This window comes from Crocodylus porosus, unplaced genomic scaffold, assembly GCF_001723895.1.
Source record: "Crocodylus porosus isolate Cpor-Errol unplaced genomic scaffold, CroPor_comp1, whole genome shotgun sequence".
Classification (NCBI taxonomy): domain Eukaryota; kingdom Metazoa; phylum Chordata; order Crocodylia; family Crocodylidae; genus Crocodylus; species Crocodylus porosus.
Genome location: NW_017728921.1, coordinates 9,011,396 through 9,035,356, shown reverse-complemented (window position 1 = coordinate 9,035,356; position 23,961 = coordinate 9,011,396). Strand labels below are relative to the sequence as shown.

Here is a 23,961-nt window from a genome sequence, read left to right as displayed (position 1 = left end):
CCCCTCAGGCAGGGAGCTGGACTCGATGATCTTTCGAGGTCCCTTCTAGCCCTAACGTCTATGAAATCTATGTACATTCATAAGAGGATCAGTGTGGCAGAAGGTGTAGGGCCTGATGCAAAACCCCCATTGAAGTCAATGGAAAGGGTCTGGTTGACTTCAGTGGACTTTATATCATGTCTTAACGTCCCGGACATCATAATATTTCAACAGAGGCAAATGTTCACCCATTGTTAGATGCCCACCTAAGAGCTGGCGTTATGGCAAATTTACATCTACTAATGCAGCTTTGCATCTCACAATCCAGTGCAAGTACCTGATGGATTTATGTGGGCTCATAACTTTGATCTGAGTATGACACAACCTTCCTTCTAACTAACTGCTTTATGGAGAAGAGCTATTGAAAATGAATAGATCCTAATGACTTGGGAAAAGCCCTGCAAAAGGAATTGTATCTTTCCTTTAAAAATCAAGGAAGACATGGGCTAAGGAGCCTGTGGCAGGAAGTAGGGGTTAATTAAGCTCTATGGAGTAGGGATTACCTGCTTATGCTGTGTGCATGTACAACTCACAGTACAGTAGGGTTCTGGACCATGATTAAGATTCATAGGAGGTACTGCACTGAAAATAATTATAATGATAATAATATATGGAGGTGCCCAATTCCTCTAGACACACTGGCACCGCATATATTTCAAAGGGTATAACATGAAGATTGAAATGTAGAGCTACCCTCATGCACAGCCTTGGAACTGCACTCCATGATTATTATTCAGTGGTGCGTAGGATGCAGCTAACTAAATGCACGTGTCGTACTAAATGAAGTTTCCATCTGTGCTTCATTGCAGTTACAACCCTTTTGATGGACCAAATGAAAATCCAGAAGCAGAGCTCCCCCTTACAGCAGGAAAATACCTCTATGTGTATGGAGATATGGATGAAGATGGCTTTTATGAAGGTGTTTTATCAAATTTATGCCTTACCGTTACTTTAGGTCGATCGGAAATAATTCATGCCCTAAATGGAGTTATTCATCACCGCAGTCGATGGCTAACATTCCTCCTATCATGGGAGCATTAATTAATAGAATTTCTGTACCAGAAAAGCAGCTCCTCGCAGGCATAGCTAATTATAAGGCTCTGAATTGTCAGCTTTTTCTACTTGGCAAGATCTGTGCTGACAAGAAAGCTTATTGAGATTTTTCTTTTTTTGCCTCAGAGATCCTTTACTCTCCCGCTATGAATATTTGATTCCTCTAATCTACACAGAATTCCCATGTGTATCCTCTCCCCATACTATCTTGGGCAATTTGTATTAGGCATATAAAGTCATGCTGGAGCATAGGTAGGAGGCAGAGGCTTGCTACAAGTAGATGAATGGCACTGTAAATGCTATTTACTTTTCAATCCTTTCATTATGAAGGTGCTCTGTGCAGTATCACTTTCATATCTTATCTTCTTCATATGTAGATGCTGTTCACTTATGGTGATGTAGTCGCGTGCAGCGTTTCAGATATCAAGTACCATTAACAGTCCCTCAGTTTTCAAAACTGATGGTGTAAACAGCAGTACAAAAGTTTTTTCTACCCAACCTTGTTGAACCCCTTCAGCTCAAGCATGCTTTTGCTTACATCCATAGCTTCATTTACTTCCGTGGGACTATGAACAAAATTAAGATGGTGTCACATGAGGTGCTGACAGATATGATGTTTTGTCATGCAGTCGGCCCCTGGAAAGCACCCTACAGCCATGCCTGTAGGCTGCAGAGCACTTTAAAGGTGCCTGATCATGCAACAAATCAACCCTCATATAATGAGGGTTCAGATGAAGGCATTCCAAAGCAAAGTACCTTCATTGACTTCTGTCAGTCCCTTTAAACAAGCCAGGTTGGGCTGATGCAGCCCATCCCAGCCCCACCCACTCCAATCCACCTGCTTCCCTTCCAGCGCAGGCTGGGCAAACCCCAGCTCCCTCCCCTTCCCTGCTCCCCTCCCATCCTGCAGACAGCACCAGACCTGGGAGGCAGGCAGCAGGGCTAGGGGAAAGAGGCTGCAGAAAGGCAGCTACTCCTATTCAGCTCCAAAGTGGAGCTCGATCCCCCACCTGCCCAATGCCTGTTGGATTATGGGGGGTGCTGTAACTTACGGCGCTTTCTGCAAAGTGCCCCGAGTTACAGCAGGCAGCTGCACATCTGTCAGTGCACATGTTCAACTTAAGCCTTACTAAGTGCAGTTAAAATGCAGGCAGACATGCATTCAAACATTTTAGCATGTGTTAGGTGCCCTTGTGGTGTTACCAAGTTGTCTGGTGAAGGTTATCTTCCAACATGCGGTAACTTTAATAGGTCACAATATTCCCATGATTTACAACCATGACTTGTGACCAGGGTGTGAGTTCTGGGGAGCTGAGAGGTCAGGGGGGCCTAGCCCCCCCCCATAAGAAGCAAGAGCCCCCCTATAAGATTTGAAAATCATAACGGGGGGGGGGTCTCCAATTCAATCGCTCTTTCCAGTGAACCAGTTTGATTGTTTTTGCAGACCCTGCCCCTAGAGTCAACAAGTAGTCTGAACCCTACTTATGAGAGTGAACTTGTAACAAGGTTCTCAGACAAAGGATTGAAATCTTTGCATGATGAGGGCTTCGGTTGTGTTTTAGGTACAGAAAAAACAATGCGTTAACCTACTTCTTAACGTTTCCCTCATGTCTGCATCTCAGCTTGCCACGTGTCTGAAAAAACTAAAAAGCTAAGATGTCACTTTAAGTTCCAAATGTATGAATGTATTTGTACTTCAGATAATTCAGTAGCAACCAGTGGCAAAAGTGGTTATTTGGTAGCCTAACTAAGCATCGTGTATGTGCAGAATCCAATTCACAGTTACTGAGACAAGTGTATGGACAAATTTGACTCCAGCTGCAATCAGATCCGTATTTTAAGGAATCTTTTTTCTTGTACTCAGGAGACTAGATGGAGACTCAAGGGATAAAGTTCTCATTCTTGGCCTTGCAGTTGACTTCTTCTGTGATTCAGGACAAGGCGCTTATATGCCCAGATTCTCAAAGTTTTATGGATGGCTAACTCATGACAACAGTAGGAGTTTAGTACCTTTATGCATTTTAAGATATGGGCCTTATTCTCCATGTGCTTAACTGCTTGTCAGTAAAATAGTGGTGCCAGTACCCTGTTTCTTCAAGCCTGCCATGTCTTGTCTATTTATAGTATAAGCTTTGGAGCAAAGACTATCTGTTACTATATTTCTGTACAACACCTAGCACGCTGAATACATCATCTTGGCTGGGAGCTCTCAGTCTCAGCATAGTAGTATTAATAATAATTCAAAGCTATTTTATGAGAGACAGAATAACTTTGTACACCTTTGTTTCTCACAGACATCAGAGGATGTGACGAGTTAATAATTTCATTGTGTAAATCTAATAGAGTTTAAATTAAAAAGGCTCAGATTCTGAACTTTTGCTGGGAAAAAGGGAAAGATTGCTTTTTTTCAGCATATGTGTATTAGAGAAACAAATAAATATTGCTAACAAGCCACTGGGTTTTATAACAATTTAGGTCTGTTTGCTCAAGTAGGTGTTTTTAGCAGACAATGATCACAGCTGTCAAGGCTTTCCTCCCTTGCAAAGAAATAAAGTTAACAGAAGAAAAAAGTGTAAATCCTAAACACACCTATCTTGTGATTCAGCCCAGTCTTTTGATTCCTAGTGGTCAAACCAGTCCATCCCAAGCAGCTATTATTTTGATGCTACTTCTGAACAGTTTTGCAAGGGGAAGGGAAAACCAGGTAAAATTGTGTCCATCAGGAACCACGCAGTGCCCTAGAATGCTATCACAATGGCCCACAGAAGAAAACATGGCTTACTAGTCATTTAAATAGCATTTTTATCCACATTGTCAGTTGCGTTTACTTCTTCTAAACCTAATAAAACAGATTCCTTTCATGCACTACTCCACTCCAACACTGCCAGACTATAAGCCCCATTGAGAAAACAGAGATGATAATAATTAGGTGGTTCTTTCTCACCAGGTGAACTTCTGGATGGACAAAGAGGACTAGTCCCTTCAAACTTTGTGGATTTTGTTCAAGATAATGAGGCCCGTTTGTCGAGCACATTGAGCAGCGAACAGGATCAGAATTTTATCAATCATTCGGGTCGTGCTTTGGAAGGAGGTGGTCTGCTGGAGATCAGTCCACCAACTCACATAGAGTCCAGTGTAATCAATAATGGCGCAGGGACTCTGGATGTAAACATTGATGAAATCGGAGAAGACATTGTGCCTTATCCTAGAAAAATCACCCTTATTAAACAACTAGCCAAAAGTGTTATTGTGGGCTGGGAGCCACCAGTAGTGCCACCTGGTTGGGGAACTATTAACAGCTACAATGTCCTGGTTGACAAAGAAGTACGGATGAATATATCCTTGGGAAGCAGAACTAAAGCTCTTATAGAGAAACTTAACATTGCTACCTGCACTTACCGAATATCAATTCAGAGCATTACAAGCAGGGGGAACTCAGATGAGCTACAGTGCACTTTGTTAGTTGGAAAGGATGTCATCGTCGCGCCCTCTAATCTAAAGGTGGACAACATAACCCAGATTTCTGCTGAGCTGTCCTGGCTTCCTACCAACAGTAATTACAGTCACATGATTTTTCTTAATGAAGAAGAGTTTGACATCGTCAAAGCCACTAGCTACAAGTACCAGTTTTTTAATTTGAAGCCTAACATGACCTACAAAGTGAAGGTCATGGCAAAACCCCATCAAATGCCCTGGCAGCTTCCTCTGGAGCAGCGGGAAAGAAAAGAAGCCTTTGTGGAGTTTTCTACATTGCCAGCAGGTTTGGTATTTTTTCCATTCCCTAAAATTTTGAGATTGTGTCAGGAACTCGAGGTATATCTCAATAGCCAATATTACTCTTTAAGTTCTCTATATCACTACTGTTCACAAAAGTAGTAATGTAAAGTGTGACCCTCCTAGTATTATCTGGAAGTACTACTTGGAGATCTCCTCATGTGGATTCAAGTGAAATCAAGACCTAGTCAGGGGAATAAGCTCATAGCTGTGTTCGTTGTGTATAAGCCATCACATCGTTTTCAGACAATCTCCCTCAACAGGCAGGAGATGTCTGTGAACGGTGATCTTGAGTTGGGTTGACTGCCTTGAAGTTAGTGTCCTTTCACTGATATTTGCTCTCAGACTATGAAAATCAGATGTTTATTAAGTAAAAGTACACTTCAGTTAACACACAAGGCCCCTGAACCTGGGCATGTCACAGTATGAAAATCGCTCTTCTAGTGCTATCTTTATTATGGTACTAAAAATACTTTGCTTTCAAGGGTAGCTAGCTAGCATCAGTAGAATATGCCAAGAGGCTTAATTCTGCAGATTATTTGTCTCATCTTAAAAATATGGGTGGAGCGGGTACATAAATACTAACTGTTGAAGTTGTTTCCTTTACCTACCAGTGTTTTTTGGGCTGGAACGCACAGGTATTTTATAAATGGAAATTTCTTTAGAAGTTGGAACTACAGCTTCCTCTCTCAGCAGCATTTTCCTAACCTTAGGGTCTCTTTCTGTAACACTTATTTGGAGCAGTAGTTGCTCACATTAGTGGTCCCACTACGAGAGGTCTGAGGGCCCAAAATATAAAAATGTCAGGGGTAGCATATCACGGTGGAGCTACATAACAATTTGAGATGGAAAATCCACTCACAGTGTCTGTAGTTCCCCCTTGTTCAGTGTTGTCCCTTTCTCAGCAGCTGCATAGAGACTGAGACATTACAGGGTGATGATCTATGGCAAAGACGCTTATAATCACCATACAACCCACAAACACTATGCCCCCAGATGCTACAGGATCAGAATTTTATCATAATAGTCTCCAGGGGATTTTAACTGTTCTCACTGTAGGTATTTGAATAGGTTCTTGTTTTCATATTATTCTGATTAATGTGCATTGAAAGATACAATTAATATTTCAGTAGTGTTCAATCTGTATACCTCAAAGCACTTTAAAAAAGGTGAGCCTTTTACAGCTGGGGAAAGTAAATTATAGAAAGGCTAAAGTGATTTTTTTTCCAGAGACACCTAACGGGTCAGAAGGAGCACAGGTATTAATATTCATGTCTTCCAACTCCCCGAGTTGGGCCTTATTCACACGGATGTTGAATTGAAAAGGATAATAAATGTGTTGTATCTAAAATTTTAAGTCCAATGGTGGTTTAATTCCAAGGTGTGTTTGATTAGAAGATTATCAAATATGTCCTAGCAATTAAAATGGGCCAAGACGTGCTTCAGAACTGAAGGTGGAGTCACACGGCCCAGAGTTTGTTGCAAGGATGGTAGTGGAATTTGTGGTGTGCCTGATGTAACAGCTGGATCCAGAGCCCATTGCCATCAATAACGGAGGAGTGCGAATCCCTCCCCAGTAAGGAAAACCCATATTAAAGCAATGGCAACAAACACCTGCACTGCAATGCAGGTTGCTTTCCTTTATTCATCTACCTGTTTAGAAGGATGCATCTACTCGAGGACAAAGAAAAAACTCCTTATTTACTCAAACTTGCGCAGTAATAATGGCCTCAGAAGCAGCTCAGAGGGAAGATCCAGTGCGCGTGGCTCACGGTGAGTGAAATTTCAATCCAGTGGCATGTACAGTACTGTGACTTAATTGGCTTCCTGCTGTGATTTGATTTCAGCAAAGTAGCTGGAATTAGTTCTGGTCTCCCCATTTGCTTATGCAATTTATGTAGGAGGAGACACTTGGAGTAATAGTGATGCCTGGAAAAGAGCAAATAGGCTTGTAACTCAAATCATTTTGAATGTGTGTTGATCTATCAGATAGCAAAAATGATCTCAGCCAGAGCACAATATGTTGGTAAGAAATAAAGGAGAGCTTGGATACACTGAATGTTATCTAAAAAATTGTAATGGTCTTCAATTTACCTTGGAGGGCAGGGACACGACTGCCTGAACCCAGAGCAGGAGAGGGTATGTTGGCACTGGCAGTACTACTAGGCTCTCTACTAGGACGGAGGCTAGGGTGAATTCATCAGCCAGGCTGTACTAGAGCTAGGGAAGCTCCCCAAATAATGCTTTCTGAATCAACACATCCTGAAAGTACTTTAGCCCCATTCTGGCTGGCCATAATGTAGACAAGGCCTTCAGAATCCAGGTTTTAAATACAGGCCAGGTTTTTTTAACTAAGTGTCTTCCTTTAGCTGTTCGATTATATATAGTGATTTATGAGTTACCTTCTGTAGCAAAACAGGGCATGCTCTTTAATTCAGAGCTTTTAGGTTCACTTGCATACTTACAACTGCATGGCATTTAGCACTGTTTTACAGCAAAGAAGGATTGCTATCGCCAAAGAAATTGCAGTTTGTTTTTCATATTTTGGCAGTACAATTACTGAACTAAATGTTAACATTATGGCATGTTCCATTTTTTTCTCTTGCAGATCTTAGTGGCAGCCACATTTCCCTGCTTCCACGCTTCAGGTAAAAGACGGAGAAAGATAGGTTGGGAAGGAACATAAATATCTTAATTGAGCTGTTGTCATCTTGCATGTATATTGATGTACAACGTGCCTCTGAACCGTGCCTTTACCTTAAACTAGTATCTAATGATTCATATTGTTAAGAGAGATAATTCAAAGATTATTTTAGAAGGTGCTGAGAAAATAGTAAAGATATTTAGCGAGAAAGATGCATTGTTTGGCTTCTTTTAGGAAGATTCATGTGGAGGAGGAAGTGTCACATCATGCAGCAGTTGTCATGGCAAATGTTAGTGTTAGAAAATAGTGGCAAGTGAAGTGCAACATTTAATAGCCAGAGGCAACCATTAGCTCTCATGGTGGCATTTTCCCCAAAGGTTTCAAAAGTGTCTACTGTTGAACAGATGTGGTCACTTTCTTTGACCTTTCAAAAGCATCGAACTCTTTTGTCCTCTTTGGCCATGTGAATGCCCTCCAGACAAAAACATACAATGAGTCCCTAATACTAGAAAAGGGGGGAGGGAGAGGATCAGTTAATATTAAATTGAATTAAATTTCTCATTTTTACCCCTCGATGCATCACCTTAAAGGAATTAAAAAAATGAAATCTAAGCAAGGTGAGCAGGGAGGTCCACTGACATTGTGTCACAGTACAGAACAAGTGTAAATGAATGCAAAGGGTGATATTTTGCATGATAATACTTTAGAAACACATGCACTTTTATGTGGAGAGAAGATTTATAGTGCTTTTTAGTGGCTGAGTGGTTGGATGTTAGTCTTTGACCATTTGTGCACTTAAATATATACTTACTTTTAAACAGGAGATTTAATTACATTTCAAGTGCCATAGTGAGCAAAAGGAAAGCACAGAGTAACACAGGGCCCGTGCAGGACAAATCAGGAGAGTTGGTGGTTGACGCAGGGAAAAAGTTGGAGTTTTTCAGTGAGTTCTTTGCCTTAGTATTCCTAAGTACAGACCAAGACAAATCCCCCACTCGAGCATAGACAGATGTCCAACAGGCACTAGACTGTCAAAAGTTAGGCTGACTTAGTTAAGGAGCACTTGGAAGGGCTGGATGGTTGCAAATCAGCCGGCCCGGATGACCTCCATCCATGGGTACTGAAGGACTTGGCCAGTGTCATAGTTGAACTGCTGGTATGGCTGTTTGAGCACTCATGGTGCTCCGGCCAAATCTACGAGGCTGGAAAAAGGCCAACGTGGTGCCCATTTTTAAGAAGGGGAGAAGGGATGAGCCAGGTAACTTTAGGCCAGTCAGTCTTACCACTATCACTGGGAAAATACTGGAAAAAATAATCAAAGAGTGCATTTGTGAAGGCCCAGCAGGCTGAAAGGAAACCAGCACGGGTTCGTCACAGATAGATTCTATCCAACAAACCTTATAGCCTTTTATGACCTGGTTACACACTGCCTTGACACAGGAGCTGAGGCTGATGTCATCTACCTGTATTTTAGGAAGGCCTTCGACACAGTTTCACATCCTATTCTCATAGGAAAGCTAGCAGACTGTGGACACCTACACAGTCAGGGGGGTGGCCGATGGCTTAGGGGCCGCACCCAGGGGGTGGACGGGTCATTCTCAGCCTGGAAGGAGGTGGGCAGTGGGGTCCCGCAGGGTTTGGTCCTTGGACTGGTGCTATTTAATAACTTCATCAGCCATTTGGACGAGGGTGTGGAGAGCACCCTCTTCAAGTTCGCAGGTGATACCAAGTTATGGAACAAAGTTAACACACCAGATGGCAGGGAACAGATACAGGCCAACCTGGACAGGTTGGACCAATAGGCAGAGTGGAATAGAGTGCAGTTCAACAAAGATAAATGTAAGGTAGTCTACCTAGGAAGGAGGAATCCCCAGCACACCTGCAGGTTGGGGGATGACCCCCCTCAGCGACTCAGAGGCGGGCTATGTCAACTATGACTCCAAGATGAACATGAGCTGGCAGTGCAATGAGGCCTTCAACAAAGCCAATCGCACCTTGTCATGTATTAACAGATGCATGACCAACAGATCAAGGGAGGTGATGCTTCCCCTCTATGCGGCATTGGTCAGGCCACAGTTGGAGTATCGTGTCCAGTTTTGAGAGCCACTCTTCAAGGGGGACACAAAGAATATGGAGAGGGTTCAGAGGAGGACCACTCGCACGATTAGTGGTCTTCGTGAAAGACCCTATGAGGGGAAGTTGAGAGATCTGGATCTCTTCAGCCTTCACAAGAGACGGCTGAGGGAAGACCTTGTTAGCTGCCTACAAGTTTATCAAGGGAGGACAACAGGAAATTGGTGATGCGCTGTTTACCAGAGTGCCCCATGGAGTAACTAGGAATAATGGGTATAAACTGGTGGAGAGTAGATTTAGGTTAGACATTAGGAAGAATTTTTTTACAATAAGGGTGGCCAGAATCTGGAATGGGCTTCCAAGAGGGGTGGTACTGTCACCTAACTTGGAGATCTTCAAGAGGAGGCTTGATAGACACCTGGCTGGAGTCATCTGACCTCGGTCCTCTTTCCTGCCAGGGGCAGGGGGTCGGGCACAGTGATCCATTGTGATCCCTTCTGACTCTACAATCTATGAATCTATGCTTACACACTTAGGCTAAGTACAGACAGTCAAAAAGCCCAAGGGTGAACCAATTCAGTGTTTGCAGGTTATTCTAAGCTGCATAAATTGAACCAATAAGCAAGCGAACAGAGTTTTACATTTGATTCCGGAAATGTAGCCACATGCCTGCAGTGGCCCAGGCCAGAAGCCTGGGTGTGTTAGAGCATGCTTTCCTGCTGGGCTGGAGCAGACAGCTTGGGCAAAAACTAACCCACCTACCTTGTGAGGGGGGCATTTACAGAGGAAGTACAAAGAATCCTGGGATGCCAAGGGACTGTGAGTTAACATGAGTCTGGAAGGCATCTGAGACAGAAGTTCAATAAACTGATTTAATCTAAATCAGTTAAGTCTGATGCTACATTGTGACTGCCTTGCTTCAAATACCTGTTCATGAGCTTCCTTAGCGTGAGCGCCTGGTGGTGGGTGTGGTGAGGTTTTGTGTGACCACTGAGAGGGACCTCAATCACCCTGGAGAAGGCCCCTGAACTCACCTGCCACAACTTTGAATGTATTTTTAGTGGCGGTCTCTTGGGGTTGGTCACTTCTCCCAGCAGATATTCATCCACCTCCCCTACACCCCTTCCTTATACCAACCTCTGGCGGGCCACCTGATCTTAATGCAACCGTCCCTCTGGTCTAGATGATTTTCGCTCTTCACGCCCTCTCTGGGACTGGTTATTATCTTTGTTTCTTTGGCAGGCTACGGGCCCGCTGGATTCACCTCTCATCTATCTCTCCTGTTGTTGCCAGCTACTTAGTGAGCCTCATGAGCACCCCTGGTGTTGAGGTGTCAGTCAGATCCCCTTGAGGTAGACCTAACCACTGAATAACCAAAAAAGACAAGCCAAAGAAAACAACAAAAGAACTACACACAGGCAAGAGGCAACTAAAGAGAAAAAGGACTTAAAGAAAACAAAGGAGGGCAGATAGAAGAGGCGAGCTCAGGCTAAGCTGCTCTTTTCCTCTCTGCCCTAGAACCTGAGCCAGGAGGCGTCCCCCAGCGCTGCTCTGCTCTCTGCCTTCACTGAGGGTATTTTCTGTTCCTCCCTGGGTTACCCATTCTCCTCTGCTTCGCATCTGTGGAACCCGGAATGGGAAGTCCCCACCGTCTCCAGGGCTCCTATTGCTCCTTCAGGAGTGAGGTCTTGCCCTGGATGCTGGTGCTGCCCGTGACCAGTGTGGGGTTATATTTTAATTGTTCCTGCTTGGGATGCCTCTCCCCAAGCAGGATCCACCTTTTTGTGCTGGTGTTGCCCGCCACCGGTGCGGAGAGCCTCCACAGCCTCCACTGACTCTCCACTCTCCCCCTTTCACTGTTGGCGTTCCTTTTTATCTCAGTCGGACGGTGATTGTTCCTGATGTCACCTGCCAGCTCCAGCTGTAGATAAGCGCGGTTAATGAACTGTGCGGGCTTTGCTCTTTGTTCCTCCTGCATCTGGCGTCCTGTGGCAGGTAAGTAATTTTTGTGTGTAGTCCCCTGTGGGAAGGGTCTCTAGCTCCCCTGTGGTTGTGCCCCTGGGACATGCATCTGTCCAGGTTTATCTTAATCCAGGTTTTGGCCATTTTGAAAGTGGTTTTTGTTCACTGAACTTTTGTTGTGTTACAGATTAGAACTGGTTTCCAATCACTTATACAGGTTTATGTGTAACTGTTGTCCCTAGCCTTAAATCTAAGCATATTCCTATGTATGTTCAGGATCAAGGCCAATGAAACTGTAAGGTACATAGAGTTAAGTCAGTTAACTAGTTCCTAGTTAACTAATTAAGTAAGCTAAGAATTTAGCTAAATCCTAAAGAGGACTTGAAATCAAAACAGATCACAAGACTATGAAATTATGATCTGCAATCCTGTGCTTTAGAAATTAAACCAGTTCTTAACTTATAGACTAGAAAGGATCTTGCATGGTAAAAGGAGAAAATAATTCAATACTGCCTACTGTGGGGTGGCAGGGTGCCCATTTGTCTTGGAGCATTTAGTACTGGATACTGTTAGAGGCAGGGTACTGGATTTTATGAACCATTCTTCTAATCAGACGTGGTACTTCCTATATACTGACTTATATTGCTAGACTGGGACTGCTGGCACTACATAAAGATAGGAAACTCAAATGAAAACCTAAATTTAAGATGCATATTTAGGCCCACCATCACAGCCGGTATAAATCAACATCGTTCCACAGAAGTGACACGAGTAGAGTGACAAAGGCAGTAGATCTGCGCTGATTTAAATCCTTAAAATCAAAGTACATTACATATCAGCATAATAAAGAGAAAAGCTGTGATTTTCAATAGCTGCCAAATATGAAGTGAACAGGAGTAATATCTGCTTTGTTACAGTATATTCTCCTCATCCAAACACCCCTTTGCCCAAATGTTTGTGCATCACTAATGTCTTTTTAAATTATTCCAGTGTTTCTTCCTTTCTCATTCCCCAGTGGTTTTCTCTAGTAAACTGAATTATTTGAAAGTATTGATATTAAAATAAAATAAAATAAAAAGACGCTGAGAAGTCTCATCATTGTCCCTGGAAATGAATTCTTCCTGTGCTTTTTACTGCTAATAATGGGACTGCTCAGTAACACGTGTCCCCTGTGAACAATCTCTCTCAATTTTAGTAATGAATTTGTTATTAATCAGTCATTCACATGAAATTACGTACCATTTTAAAATCCAAAAAAACAGCTTCCCAAGATATTACCATGCAATCCATGTACTTTAATAGCTCTGTGACCTGGCTTAACTTAATTAACAGTTGCTTATATTGACCCAGTACTTAAATAAGCTTGGGTGACAGACTCCCGGATAGGCAGAAGTTCCACATGTTGCCTTGCGCTTAATTCGGTTATTGTTTAATGCAATCATACTTTGATTCTCCATTTAATTTAATTAAACCCTCAAGACTGGTTTAAAAATGCAACACAATCTTTCACTCTCTATTTCTATTAATTTCCTTCACTTTTAGCACGTTATTGGGTAATTCAATCACTGGCTAAAGCTGGCATTTAAATAATAAGGAAATGTCAAGTTCTCAAGTGGACTGGAAGGGTCAGGAGAATGGAGGGAGGAACCCAAAGGTGCATAATGTTTCTGCAGGAGATAGCAGAAATCAAAGACTGTTCAAAGGTGGACCAAAGAAGGTCTGGAAAGACTTCAGTATGAAAAGAGGTTAAAAGGTTTGGGACCAGGAGAGGGCATGTTAGACCTGTGGAAAGCAGCGCTTTGGCACGGAGAAGGTATTTGTGGATTACAAGAAATAGCAAGAAAGGAGGTAGTTTTCAAGTTAATTTCATGTGGATGAAATGAATGGGCGCGTTGTATTTTTATTATGTTTTTAAGCCGAGTCTGAAGTCAGCCTATGGAAGTCTGCGCCACGAGAACAAAGGGCGCCTATACACGACCACGGAGCCTGCTCCGATGCGCTCCAGCAGCCTCCTGCGTCTCAGCTCTCCGCGTCCCCACGCTTGAAAATGGTGGTGGAGGTACCTGAATTAAAGCTTGTCAAGTGACCTTTAGTTCAAGCACCACCACCACTATTTTTAAGCATGGGGATGCTGATACATGAGATGAAGAGCTGCTTTAATTGACATGCCACCCCGCCCCCAACCCCAGAGCAAGCGTAAAAGTGCCCAAAGGGGCCGAGAGCTTAGCTTGATTTTAAAAAGGGTTCAACCTTCATGTAGACAGTGAGGACTTTTGCTGTTTTATATAAACCAAGTAAACTGGGTGTTCATGGGTGATGCAGCCATAACCAACCACTTACGGCATAGATGCAGGGAAAAAATAGCTTTTATGAGAATCAAGGCCATTTTGTTTTCTTTACTTGTCACCATCTCCCTTTACAGAGACCTCAAACATCTCTTGAGTTTGGTTTTTCAGTTTTTGTCAAGAAGTTAAACTGTGTAGCATAAACTGTAATTGGAATAAAGAGAAAACCACTGCAAAAGGCGTGCAATGCTTATACATGAGGGAAAGAACCCAGGGCCTGATTCAGTAAAGTTGTTTAGGCACATACCTAACGTTTGAACCACATGAGTAATCCCACTGATGTCCCTGAGACTGCTGATCATGATTAGATTCGGCCAGTTTTTAAACATTTTGTTGAATCAGGACCTTGCAACCTACGGTAGTCTGGTCTCATCATTTATTATCTACTCCACGATCAGACTGATTTGATTCATCACCCCAATACATGTGTTCAATGGGTAGTGTTCCTTACACGAAATGGACGGTGCCCAGTGTTTGGGCATACTCGTATTCTTTGTTGATGTCATCGGGAGCTCTGAGTACACAGCATTTCTGACGATCAGGCCCTAATGTGTCATTTTAATTTCATTTCTGAGAGGGACAGTGAGGTGATTAAATACTCCTATTTGATAACACTTCCAGAATCGCCACGTGTTCATTAGCCTTTGACAAACAAAGGCCGGTTGTTGCTCTTTCACTTGCTTTGCACCTGCTAATGAAATAACACTACGGGTCACATCACATTTATTTTTATGGTGGGGGAGGAAGGGTGTTGTTGAGTCTTGTCTGATCTTACCTAAGCAAGCAGCCTTCTGCTTGTAAGTTCTTGCCTAAATGGTATAAAAAAGACTAGTTTTTGTGTTGCAATGCCCTCTGCAGGATGAAATGGTGACATCGGAGGCTATACTGGCATCTGGCCGATATCTCAGGGCCGAGGCTTGTTCCACTCACACATCTGTAGCATTTTTCTTTTGCTAAAAATGAATGCAAATGGCTCAAGTGTTTGCTGGGTCTTGCCAGCCTTGAAAGAGGAATAGAAATTGGCTGAGTGCATTTCATTGGCAAAACCCGAAAACACCTGCACCTGCTAAACTCTGTGCTCTCCTAGTAGTTGCGGAGAGGGGGTAGCCATGCCTGACCCCTGCTTTAGCAGCTTCTTAGCATGATAAACTTCTCTGAATTGGACATTAAATTAACACAGCAGAGTACAAGAAATATGCACAAACTCATAATCATCGAGATACTTTTACTTTGGGTTTCTGTCCAACCATGGGGCTATTTATGGTAGATTTAGTACTGTGCTTTAATTAGAGATGTACTGAATGTGCTATTGTGCTAATGTACTTTAACTGCTTTAAAGGGTTTCAAAAAGCTTTGGGTTTCATGTGCCTTTTTGCAGAGCAGAGTAGAGCCTTCAAGGCCCATCCTTTTTTGACGATAAAGCGCTGGTGGTATAAATGGGAGTAAATTCAAGCTGTTTTCTCTGGCCCCTTTACAAAGAAACTTCAGTGCGGATGAGAATCTAATCCCTAGAGTCAAGCTTTAAGGCAGGGAGTTGCAGAAGTCAGGAGTGCTCAGGAGTGGCTCTTACACCCACATGTTGAGGTATAGCTCCCTTTAGCAAAATGGTTGAGGGGAGCCAAGTCTTTCCCAGTTGCACCTGCCATCAGCACCAATAACAGTTTGACATCCCCTCACCCTCATGGGAGGGTGAGAAGCAGAATTCAATCTGATCCATTCATCCTCATCCATTTCTTGTGGTTGCTCCACAGGGAGCACTATAGTATATCCTCAAGCGTGGGCTTTGCTCTCCCTTGTAAACCCAGGTTTTTACTGCGTTCTGTGTCTATCTTGTCACCAGCTTTCTTTGGGACACCCACCCTGGCCACTGGGGTTGTTTTCTCTATAAATAAAATTAAAGCTGGGTCAAAGAAATCAGAGCATGTTGGAAGCTATTCTCTGCATAATAAAATGACAGAACTTAAACTGTTGCATTAAATGCACTTGTTCCTGCAGGTACGGGACTGAAACTGCATGTGGCCATCAGACCTCGCTGCAGTAACTGGATTAACCCGGTCTCTTGCTTTTACTACACCACAGCCCTTCCTTACCGCTTGCTATGCGATAGGGAACAGCTGTTTCAGCCCCCTTGCTTTGGGGTACAGGGGTGGCTTTTTAATTGCGATAATGTATTTAGCAGGTATCTCAAGTAAAATTCCACTCCTTGGGGAGCTTGGCTCATTTTTCCCCTCCCTCTTCTCCTCCTTTGCTGCCGGTTGCTCCTTAGACCGATGCTGCTTTGAAATTTCCAGAGGAAATACCAGCCTGCAACACTGCACAGGTCTGTGTCTCAGAGGCACAGCCTGGGTGAGCTGTAATCAGTCATAATCATTTTCTGTACACACGAGTGCTTCTCCTTGACAGTTCTTTCCTATTTTATTTTAATGTGCTCGGGGGAATCTAATCATTTGCACGAGAACAGGTGGAAGGGAGGTAAGTACAGCATTTGAAAAGACCACCTCGTGCTCGGCTTTCTGATGGATATAGCCTAAGGGCTGTATTCGGAAGGGAAAGGGAGCGTAGTATTGTGGATGGGACAAGAGACCCTGCACAACCTGCTGTGTGATGTTGTTCCAGTTGCATCATCTGGAGGGACTGCAGTTTCCCCTACTGTAAAATGGGGCTATTGGTATTTTGCCCTCCTTTTTTAAAGTGCTTTGAGACCCATGGGTTCAACTTTAAAGTACTAGAATTGCTCCATAAATTTCCTGATAGTTGATAAAGGGAACAAAACCAAAATATATGTCTGGCTAATTGGGCTCACGTACAAGGTTTGTATCTGGATGCTACCTTTCTCATAGCTCAGGATGAGACGGCAGTCAGCTCTGTTCTCTAGCTAGATAGGGTCTGGTCCCTCCCTCCAATCTACACAGGCTGCTATAAGAGTCCCGGGTTTAGGGCATCACGACAGGAACTGAACTGGTCTCTAGTTTAAAGATTGAAACCAATGGAGCTGGACGATGAACAAAACTTTTGTTCTCTAGGTCCTCCAGCTCCACCTCAAGATGTTACTGTACAGGCAGGTCCCACCCCTGCAACTATACAGGTCTCCTGGAAACCACCAACTTTGACGTCAACAGGAACCTCCAATGGAGCAAATGTTACTGGCTATGGTGTTTATGCAAAAGGTCAACGGGTGAGTTCTCCTGACTTTATTACAGTGACCAGTGGCTCTAGACGTGCAGTTCACCCAAGAGCAGAAGGATATAATGGACTTCAGTGTTCACCTGGATTGCATTTCAGCTGTTGTGTCATGTTGCTGATGGTCCTGTGCATTGATAGCTGTGAAAGTCCCTCTTTATAAGCTAATCAGCAACACTTAATTACTCAGACAAGCCTAGCTGAAGTATTACAGGTGATTGGGGTAAATCGATGAAGACCCGCTGTACTTACTCTTTACAACTGGCAACAATTTGCCAGCATTGATGAATGCTTTCCAGGATGCACGGTGGGAGGAGATGTGTTTTCCCGGTTTTAACTTGGATGTTTGTACATTTAGGTGGCAGAGGTGATTTTTCCAGCAGCAGAGAACACGACTGTGGAGCTAATGAGAATACGGAGCTTAGACGCTCGGGACGTCACTGTAAGAACACTTTCTGCCCAGGGGGAATCTGCGGACTCTTCCATTGCTGCCATCTCACCTGACCTACTGGTGCCTCCAACCCCTCACCCTAGAACTGCTCCCAAATCTAAGCCATTAGCAAGTGCCGGAGCCCCAAATACCAAAGATGAACATTTAGGTCCACATTTAAAAATGGATGAGTCATGGGAACAGACTCATTCGGCATCTCCTATTCATGGACACATGCTGGAGCCTCCTGCCCCCAACTTTCACGGCCCGCTTCAAGGAAGGAGGTCTCCCTCACCTAATCGAATACTCCCTCAGCCACAAGGCACACCTGTCCCGAATACTGTCGCTAAAGCCATGGCAAGAGAAGCTGCACAACGAGTTGCAGAGAGCAACAGGGTAAGAACAAGCTTTTTCTTATGCGTTCACAGCCATGTAGCTTACCTTAGGAATCAATTTGGAGGAGAAGAAAGCATTCTAAAGCACTAGGTCACCCCTTTGTATCAAGAATCAATTGTCTATTAGTGCTTAGAGGAGTTAATAAATGCTTAACAGATGCTTTATTATGTAGTTATCTGTCAGAGTGCAGAAGATCAATAGGCTGTTAATAACATAACATTCAATCCTTTGTGACATCTTCTACAATATCAGATAGCTGTTAGGGTTGTGCGAAGCCTCGGGTGCTGATACGATTCAGAGGAGATTTGGCCTGATAAGGCAGCCAAATCTCCACATCCAAATTGAATCGGAAGGCCAATGAAAAGGTCCGAATTGATTCAAAGCTCTCTGAATTGATTTGGAAAAGATTTGGAGAGCTTCAGAGATTCGGGCAGTCCCCACAGGGAGATGGACCCAGACTCCATGCCAGTAAGTAGGGGGCAGGGGAAGGGGAGGCTGCAGGAGAGGAGAGGGGACCATAGGGACCCCTGTCAGGCCCCACACTCACCTGTCTGGGCTGAGCAGTGGTGGCACTAGCTGTCCCCCTCCCCCTCCCCATGGCTGCCCTGCCCAGCCCACGCTCCTGGTTCTTTAAAAAAAAGAAAAGCCCCGCACTCACTGGCTGGCTTCCGTCAGGGCTTCTTGTCACAGCGGCCCCCGTGCAGTGTGGGGCAGCAGGGTGCAATGAAGATCGCCCCTGCCTAGCAGCACCTGGTGAATCCAGGGCTTTTTTTTTTTTTTTTTTTTTTTTTATAAAGGGCCAGACAGAGCAGACATTGACTGGGCTGGGGGAGCAGGCAAGGGATGGAATCTTGGAATCAGATTCAGCCAAATTGATTCAGGACAGTGATTCAGATCACCAAATCAAATTGCTGTCCCCCATATCTGAATCCCAAGTGAATACTAGCCGCTTTGCCCAGGCCTAATGACTGTTCAGTAATATGCTTACAGCTTGTATTAAACCTTTTATAAGTTGTCTATAAATACATGTTCAAAGGAATACTCTTCCTGTAAAGCACAGAGAGATTGTCATGTGTTTTTCTTTACTCTCTGACTACTAACCCCACCAATGATAAATGGAAAGAATATTTTCATCTTAATATATATTTGTTATATACAGCAAAAGCCACCTTATCCGGCACCTTACAAACTGGCATGCTCTATTAACTGGCATGCCAGTCAACGCAGCAAAAGCAAAACTGGAAGTGCCCACCGTGGCACTTCTGGTTTCACTGAGTCCCCACGGCCCGGGGCAAAGCAGCCTGTGGTGCTGAGCCCCCACGGCCTGGGGCAAAGCAGCTTGTCCCCAGTGTGCCCGGGGTCCCCCTCCCTGTCCCCCAGCACACTGACGCAGCAGGAGGGGCGGTGGCCTGAACAGGCAAAAATGCCTGTTCGGGCCTCTCAGGTAACTGGCATATTTGGTTATCCGGCACCCCCCGTTTCCTCTGGGTGCCGAATAACAAAGCTCTTGCTGTATAATATGTGTTGCTATTTATTAATTTAAGCACTTGTGTAAACTTCCCACACTCTGCCATTTCAGTGCCTTACCTCCAGTGAAATAGTGGATTACAAAGCATTATCCCTTCAGCATCAAGGCTTGGGAACAGTCTTCTGATCAGTATCAACAACGATGTCAATGGAAAGTTTGGCCCAAAGAGCTGTGAGACATTAGGGTTTTGAAGCTCCCTAGCAATGGGACCGGCAGCTCACCAGAGGGTGGATCTCATCTTTCTGGGCAGCCTTTAGATACACAGACCCTGATTCTAAATGAAAAATCTGTTTCAGATTATTTTCTGTTGAGGGACCAATTGCAAGAGAAATGTGGTTGAATGCAGCCTCAAGGATGGAGTATAGTACAAGGTAGAGCCTTAGAGGCCATATTACATGCCTGGAAGTGTAATGCTAACACATGTAAGGTTTGCTATATCATTACTGACACACAAAGGTCACATCCAGATATGAAGATGTAGGTGGTACAGAGCATTGTATATTTGTATTAGTGGAGGCTCACTATCCTGGAAGAAAGGACAGTAGATTTTTTTCATTAAGCTCCTACCTTAGTTGTGGATCTTAGGCTGTATTGGCCTTTTTGCAATAATATCTCTGACATAAATATTTTACCCCAAAAAGGTCTAAAAAAATATGGTGACCAAATACCTGTGCAAAGAGAGCCACGTGGAGTGAAAGGAGATTGTTTCCCCTGAAGCTTTGCTTTGCCCTTAAATTAATGTCTGCATTGCTCTGACTGCGAGGATGAGACAATCCAAGAGTAGTCCCTCAGAACGATATTCCTAAAACCATTTGATGATTTTCTAGTTCCAAGATGGGGAAGCTACCAAAGTCTCCAGCTTCTAAAATGCCATTTGATACTCAACATCATTAGTTTCTCATTAATACCCTTGCTTGAAATTCCCTGATTAAATTTAGTTATTAGCAGACGGACGTGCTCCATTTATGTATAATGGTCCATGACTATTGTCTTGTGCTTTATTTACCACCAAAACTCTACTGGGAAAAATGTCATGGGAGTGCATGACTTACATATTCTCTAGCGGTGTCTTTATTTGGATGAACATTGTATAGAATGATATGATATTGCAGCATCTTTGGGGTGCTCTGTACTCAAAAGTTCATTGCACAGTTAAATGAGGCAGACTGTTAAAACAATGTTGAACAGCGGGAGAATAAGATTGAGAGGGGTATAGATGAAGGAAAACTGATACAGGGTTATAAAGATGATTTCAAATGCTATAGAGAGTCATTGAAAGGGGAAGCTTACCCAAAGAGACTGTTCCCCATAACAGGAATTGCAGAAAAGGATGTGAACTCAACAGAGGTGAAGAGACAGGGGAGGCACTTGGGAGAGATGCATGGACTGACTGGGAAAAGGGTGAGAGAGAAATTCCCTGATGTAAGAAAGAACAAGGACTAGAGGCCTTGATTCTTCAAATCTTCATCCTGGCTTGCTTGTTGAAACACAAGCGTACGTCTCTTATCTGACTGATAGGGCCCTTGGGCTTACAAGAATGAGATCCAGTCCTAAGTTTCTTAGCTATAAAAAAAAAAGAAAAAAAATCAACCAAACCCAGTTCAACAATGAAAAACAAGTGTGGATTATAGCCAGTCCTTCTAAATATGCAATAAAAGGGGGGTGTTGCATTCTGAAGATATGCCTCATTTAGTAGGACCACCAGCCAATCATACCATCTACAGAGTTAGGAGTGAGAGAACCAGCATCTCTTATTTTGCCTTAAAGCATGAGTATATTTATGTCATGGTTTCAAAGAAGTATAGAAGCAGTAAACCCAGGTCTTTAACATCCTGCATTTGCCAGGCTGGACCGAGTCCACGGCTATTAAGCATCCTCATCCAGGGGGTGGCTGGGAACACCCATCAATGGGTGTTCATACCAGAGTGCCCACTTCACCAGTCTCTCTTCTATATTGGTGTTTGATTTACCAGATGGAGAAGAGGAGTGTATTCAGTGAAAGGAGCAACGCAGCACCTTATGCAAACTCGGATGATGAGGAAGATGGCTACAATTCTCCTAACATTAAAAGGAGAGGGGCTTCAGTGGACGATTTCCTAAAAGGCTCAGAGCTTGGAAAGCAGGTAACTAGCCTGACCTTGAAACGGTCCCTAACATTTCTGAAATGTTTTATAACATTCAGCTCATTACTGATTGCACTGTTGCTCTGCCGATCAGAGCCATGGAAGTGTCTATCCCGGTCACGGCAGGGGCAGCACTAAGCCATGCTCTCCTTGGCTTGTTCCCTGCCTCCTAGCCTACCAATATAATTACTTCCTAGCTTTCCAGTGACCCGGTTGTCAAAGGGAGGGGCGGGGGGTAGGAGGGAGTGGAGAGTGTTGTAAGCGGTGCTGCGCTCACGGCTTTGGGGGTTTAGCACTTTGCTAGGGTTCAAATTCTGGTTTCTTCTTGAGGCTGTACTCCCTCAATACATTAATCCACTGTGCCAAAAAGCCCTCACTTCTTAAAAAGTGACACCTTAAAGTTTGTCAGTACATCAGCGGAACTCTGTTCTATGTTAAAGAAATACAAATAGATTATTAAGTATTTATCGGCCAGCTATCTGAGAGGCACCTACTGGCAGTTTAATTGCTCATTTGAAGTGTTTACAAAAACTGGACATTTTCACTGCATAATTTATTATCAAGAAAACAGTTTTTGCCCTTTCTGTATGCCATTCTACTATCTCCAAACCTAACTAGAAAGTCTCAGTTATCGTTTTTTACATGCAATATGAAGCGTAATTGCAGTCCAAGGCTGTTTTGAGAGGCTCAGCGTGTCGGTGGTTGATTTCATAAAGGAATGAATAGTTTGTTCACTTTAGGAGGTGGCTTTGTGGTCTGTGTCCCGTGGCTTTCTGACACGTCATTCTGTGCACCAACGCCCAATTAAAAGCCTTTAGCTTTATCTCACTCAGCATGTTTTCCATTTGCATGAAATAGAAATGAACAAATCATCCTAAAACAACCACGTATACAGGTAGCAAGACCACTGGTCTATGAAGGCAGTCCGTTGACGTTAGACAGCGTGTCTAATGGAGACGATTGCTCCATTCTGTATTTCTGTTAAATTATATTTTGTAAAAATGTTCATGGGTTAAAAAAACCCAACCATTATTTATGACTGGATCACACTCCTTAGAAATTGATGCAGTCACTAATCTGCCAGAGAGAGACTTCCTATATGACCCTAGACAAAACACTCTATTGACTGCAATGGAGATCAGGTGCCTAAATACCTGTGAGGGCCTGGGCCTTGGTATATGAGTTGCCCATCTCTAAAGAGAGATAATAGCACTTCCCTACCTCTTCAGGGGGTTTTGAGGCTAAACACTTGAATGGATTTGGGATACTCAGCTTTTACAGTAACGGAGGCCAGAAAGTATCACACATAGTAGGCCTTTGATTTCAAAAAATGAGGACCATAAGTTACGCACGAAAAGGCAGATATAAGGGGTTCATGCGGAGTACTACAAATACAACAGCTGCTTAGAGCATGTGTCCTGATAGAGGCCTGGCTGGCCATTTGCCTGGGCAAATGCATGATTTAGAGCTTCATTAAATGCACCCACAAATTAAGCTGTCAATTTTGCACATGGTCCCAGTTGCATAGTTTACCGGCTCGTGCTTTAAAGGCACTCTGGATTTAGGCAGGCAAGTGCGTTGAAATGGTTTTAACCCCATTGCTCTCCTGAAGAGCAGCAAAGGGCTGAGTGACGTTCTAGCTCAATCCTACGGTGATCACAATGTTGTGGATCAACTGCTGAACAACAGAAAGCTTCTAGCACCCTTCTATTCAACCTTAAACAACGGCTTGGTTTTTTTGTTACTTGGTATATGCATCGGAACATACAAAGCAAGAGAATAAAGTGACATTTCATATATTTTATGTAGTTAACACATTTGAATATTTAAGGCTCTGATCCTGCAGACAGGCAATTAATATATTGCGCTTCTCTGTCGGCCTGTAAGTGGCACCATTGACTTCACCTGAGCTACTCAAGGCTTAAAGTGTGGGACATGAGTAAGTGCTTGCGGGACAGTGGAGCCAAAAAACCAGCAATGACTTTTAAAAGTCAGTTAAATGAGGTTCAATTAAATGTTTTTTGCTAGAGCATCTTGCTACATGCTTCATAAATAATTAGAGTATTCTGTACCAAGTTAATGTTACAAACAAAATGTAATGGTACAATTATTTCTTGCATGCGCTTAAGCTAATTATATTGTACATCTTCACAAGTTCTGCCACTCGATTAGGTTGCCTTATCTAATCGGCTTTTATTTAATAGAAACCTTTGTTATTGAGTCCAAATCAGATCGGTATGGGAGATGATTGGAAAGGTTCCTAGTGGATGCTCAGCTATGAAGCGCTGTCATTTTTCTTGGATGATGACAGCCTTTGTAATTCATAGATTCATAGATTCATAGATGCTAGGGTCGGAAGGGACCTCAATAGATCATCGAGTCCGACCCCCTGCATAAGCAGGAAAGAGTGCTGG

The 23,961-nt window shown here is 43.4% G+C and overlaps 1 protein-coding gene across 12 annotated transcripts in view; it reads left to right on the top strand.

Moving 5' to 3' along the window:
* Window positions 1-23,961, top strand: part of RIMBP2 (RIMS binding protein 2) — a 212,782-nt gene that overhangs the window by 157,556 nt on the left and 31,265 nt on the right. For all 12 annotated transcript variants that reach the window (XM_019538956.1, XM_019538951.1, XM_019538953.1 and 9 more), the window contains 5 exons: window positions 849-958; window positions 4,040-4,852; window positions 16,914-17,065; window positions 17,429-17,896; window positions 21,398-21,547. In XM_019538956.1, coding sequence (XP_019394501.1) covers window positions 849-958; window positions 4,040-4,852; window positions 16,914-17,065; window positions 17,429-17,896; window positions 21,398-21,547 — 1,693 coding nt within the window. The remainder of the gene's footprint in view (window positions 1-848; window positions 959-4,039; window positions 4,853-16,913; window positions 17,066-17,428; window positions 17,897-21,397; window positions 21,548-23,961) is intronic.